This window comes from Nicotiana tabacum, chromosome 11 (assembly GCF_000715075.1).
Source record: "Nicotiana tabacum cultivar K326 chromosome 11, ASM71507v2, whole genome shotgun sequence".
In the NCBI taxonomy this organism is placed as follows: Eukaryota; Viridiplantae; Streptophyta; class Magnoliopsida; order Solanales; family Solanaceae; genus Nicotiana; species Nicotiana tabacum.
Window position 1 is genome coordinate 140,217,483 of NC_134090.1, and position 3,889 is coordinate 140,221,371.

Here is a 3,889-nt window from a genome sequence, read left to right on the forward strand (position 1 = left end):
ACGAACACAATTTATTTTGACCGTAGTCTTCTTATTTGTCTATCAACAATCACCATCGGCTCTTCCTCGTAAGACAACTTCTCATCAAGCGGTATAGTTTGTGCTTCCCGCACCTCAGATGAGTCTGATATATATTTTCTTAGCATTGAGACATGAAACACTGGGTGAATAAAAGATAATTCAGGAGGAAGTGCCAAACGATAAGCCACTGCTCCCACTCGACCTTGTATCTCATATGGTCCTATAAACCTGGGGCTCAACTTGCCTCTTTTCCCAAACTGCATCACACCTTTCATAGGGGAGACTCGTAGGAACACTTTGTCCCCAATTGTGAACACTAAATCTCTTCTTCTCTTATCAGCATAAGACTTTTGTCTACTTTGAGCTGCAAGCAATCTCTGTCTGATCAACTGGACCTTGTCTATAGCTTCTTGTACTAGGTCGGGTCCCAATAAGTTAGTCTCACCAGCTTCAAACCATCCGATAGGAGAACGACATCTTCTACCATACAATGCTTCGTACGGTGCCATTTGAATACTAGACTGGAAGCTATTGTTGTAAGCAAATTCAGCTAATGGTAGATAAGTGTCCCAACTACCTCCAAACTCAAGAGTGCAAGCTCTCAACATATCCTCCAAGATCTGAATAGTATGTTCAGACTGCCCGTCTGTCTGTGGATGAAATGCAGTACTATGATTTACTCGTGTACCCAATTCTTCTTGAAAAGATTTCCAAAAACGTGAAGTGAACTGTGATCCTCTATTAGAGATGATAGATACTGGAACTCCATGAAGTCGAATAATTTCATTCATAAATATCTGTGTATACCTGACTTCACCATATGTAGTCTTCACCGGCAAAAAGTGTGCTGATTTCGTCAGTCGGTCTACAATCACCCATACCAAGTCATAACCCCTAAGGTTCGTGGTAGCCCGGTGACAAAATCCATAGTAATTCTTTCCCATTTCCACTCTGGAATCTCAATTTGTTGTAGTAGTCCTGCGGGTCGCTGATGCTCAGCCTTGACTTGCTGACAAGTCAAACAACTAGAAACAAAGTTAGCAACATCTTTCTTCATACCTTCCCACCAATAAAATTGCTTCAGGTCATGGTACATTTTTGTGGATCCAGGATGTATAGTGTATTTAGTGTTGTGAGCTTCTTTAAGAATAGCATGTCTCAACCCATCTACGTCTGCTACACATAGCCTGTCACCCATTCGAAGAACACCATCACTTTCAACAATCATATCCTTGCTTTTACCAGCTAAGACCTCATCTCTGTATTTACATAATCGTTCATCCTCATATTGGGTGGCCTTAATGCGCTCAACTAATGAAAACTTAGCCTGAGCACAAGCCAACAATGCCTCTGAATTTCCGACACTAAATCTGATACCTGTATCTTCTAGTCTCTGAATATCTTTGGCTAAAAGTCTCTTTGCAGGGGCTATATGTGCCAAAATCCCCATAGATTTTCTACTCAATGCATCATCCACCACATTGGCTTTTCCAGGATGATACAAAATAGAATAATCATAGTCTTTGAGTAGTTCCATCCAACGACGCTACCGAAGATTTAGATCTCTCTGCTGAAAGATGTATTTCAGACTTTTATGGTCAGTATAAATCTTACAAGTTCTGCCGTATAGATAATGCCTCCAAATTTTTAGAGCAAATACCAATGCAGCCATCTCCAGATCATGTATAGGATAGTTTTGCTCGTGCTTTTTCAATTGTCTCGAAGCATAAGCTATAACACGACCACTTTGTATGAGAACGCATCCTAATCCCACCCTCGAGGCGTCACAGAATACTGTAAATTCTCCAGGACTTGATGGTAAGGCTAATATTGGTGCAGTTGTCAGACACGTTTTGAGTTTCTGAAAGCTTTGCTCATATTCCTCCGTCCACTGAAGCTTTGCATTTTTCTGTGTTAGCTTGGTCAGCGGCGATGCTATTCTGGAGAAATCCTGCACAAAACGCTTGTAATAGTCTACTAAGCCTAAAATGCTACGAAGCTCTGTAGGAGAAGTAGGTTTGGGCCATTTCTGCACAGCTTTAGTCTTCTTAGGATCTACCATAATTCCATCTTTGGATATAACATGCCCCAAAAATGCTACCGAGTCTATCCAGAATTCACACTTTGAGAACTTAGCATAAAGCCGATGTTCTCGCAATGTCTGCAACACAGTCCTGAGATGATTCTTGTGTTCTCCTTGGCTACGAGAATATATCAGGATATCATCAATAAATACTATTACAAAGCTATCCAAAAACGGCTTGAACACTCTATTAATTAAATCCATGAATGTAGCTGGAGCATTTGTCAGTCCTAAAGGCATCACAAGAAACTCATAGTGCCCGTATCGAATTCTGAAAGCAGTCTTAGAAATATCTTCATCTTTGATTCTAAGTTGATGATAACCAGAACGGAGCTCAATCTTTGAAAAGTGGACAACTCCTTGTAACTGATCAAACATGTCATCTATACGAGGCAAAGGATATTTATTGCGTATTGTTATCTTGTTCAACTGCCTGTAGTCAATGCATATTCTTATGGATCCGTCTTTCTTCTTTACGAATAATACTGGTGCACCCCATGGTGATACACTAGGTCTAATAAAACTCTTATCTAATAAATCTTGTAACTGTTGATTTAGCTCCCTCAACTCTGCTGGTGCCATTCAATATGGGGGTATCGATATAGGTTGTGTGTTAGGTAGCAAATCAATACCAAAGTCTATTTCTTGTACTGGAGGCAATCCTGGTAAATCCTCAGGAAATTCTCTCACTACGGTACATTTTCTATACTAAATGTTTCCTTTCTTGTGTCATTTACAATAGCTAAGAGACCCAAGCAACCTTTCTTCAGAAGTCGTTGAGCCTTCATAAAAGATACAATTTTGCAAGTCTTTGGAACCTGACTCCCTCTTAGAATAAAACTGGGTTCATTTGGTATCTCAAACTTAACTATCTTTGCATGACAATCGACTATAGCATAGCAAGAAGATAACCAATCCATTCCCATCAACATGTCAAAGTTAATCATATCAAGTACAATAAGGTCAGCTAGAGTATCTCTACCCTCGACCCGAATCTGACAAGCACGATACAAGTATTCAGCTAATAGAGACTCTCCAATAGGAGTAGCAACTAGAAAAGGATCATTCAATAGCTCGGGCTGTCTACTAAATCTCAAAGCAAAGTACGAGGACACATAGAAGTGAGTAGATCCCAGATCAATCAACGCAAGTGCATCAAATGAACAGACATAAAAAATACTTGTAACCACAACATTCGAGGCCTGAGCATCCTGTCTAGTAAATGCAAAAACTCTCGCCTGACCTATTCCAACATTGCCTTGTCCTTGATTCACATTATCACGGTCTCCAATACCTCGACCTTTATTTCCCGTACCTGTAGCACCTGAAGTATTACGAGTAGTCTGAGTCGGTGCAGCTGACTGAATAGAAGCCTGGTTGAAATTTCTCGGAGGCTGAGGGCAATCCCTCAAGTGATGTCCCAACTGGCCACACCGAAAGCACTCTCCAGTTAGAACACGACATTGGCCCAAATGTGATCTACCACAAGTCTGGAAGACTCTATTACCCTGTCTGCAAGGTGGTCTGTATGTGGACTGTGAAGACATGTGTGTCCCTGTCTGAGAACCCTATTATTGGTGTTGTCCCTGATATCCCGCTCTTCTATTTTCACTAAAACCACCACTGAAAGCCCCTCCTATATTGTCCTTCTTACGTAAATCACTAGTTGCACGCTCCTCACATCCCTTGTTTTCAATCTTTCTAGCAAGGTCGACTACATCAGAGTAGGATAAAGTCTTCATCTGTTGGGATACTGCAGTGTATAGACGACCAACCAATCCATCA

The 3,889-nt window shown here is 40.9% G+C and overlaps 1 protein-coding gene across 1 annotated transcript; it reads right to left on the reverse strand.

The window, feature by feature from the left end:
* Positions 1 to 2,153: 2,153 nt before the first annotated feature.
* On the reverse strand, positions 2,154 to 3,651 carry LOC142166033 (uncharacterized). Its single transcript, XM_075224439.1, has 2 exons — positions 2,923 to 3,651; positions 2,154 to 2,222 (listed from the first exon to the last, which is right to left on the reverse strand). The coding sequence occupies exons 1-2, from the start codon at positions 3,649 to 3,651 to the stop codon at positions 2,154 to 2,156; spliced, it is 798 nt and encodes a 265-aa protein (XP_075080540.1).
* Positions 3,652 to 3,889: the final 238 nt, after the last annotated feature.

Coding starts and splice junctions, on each gene's coding strand:
- LOC142166033 (XM_075224439.1), bottom strand. CDS start 3,651: ATGTCTTCACAGTCCACATACAGACCACCTTGCAGACAGGGTAATAGA. Junction 2,223..2,922: donor TTATTCTAAGAGGGAGTCAG/GTTCCAAAGACT, acceptor ATATTCTCGTAG/CCAAGGAGAACACAAGAATC.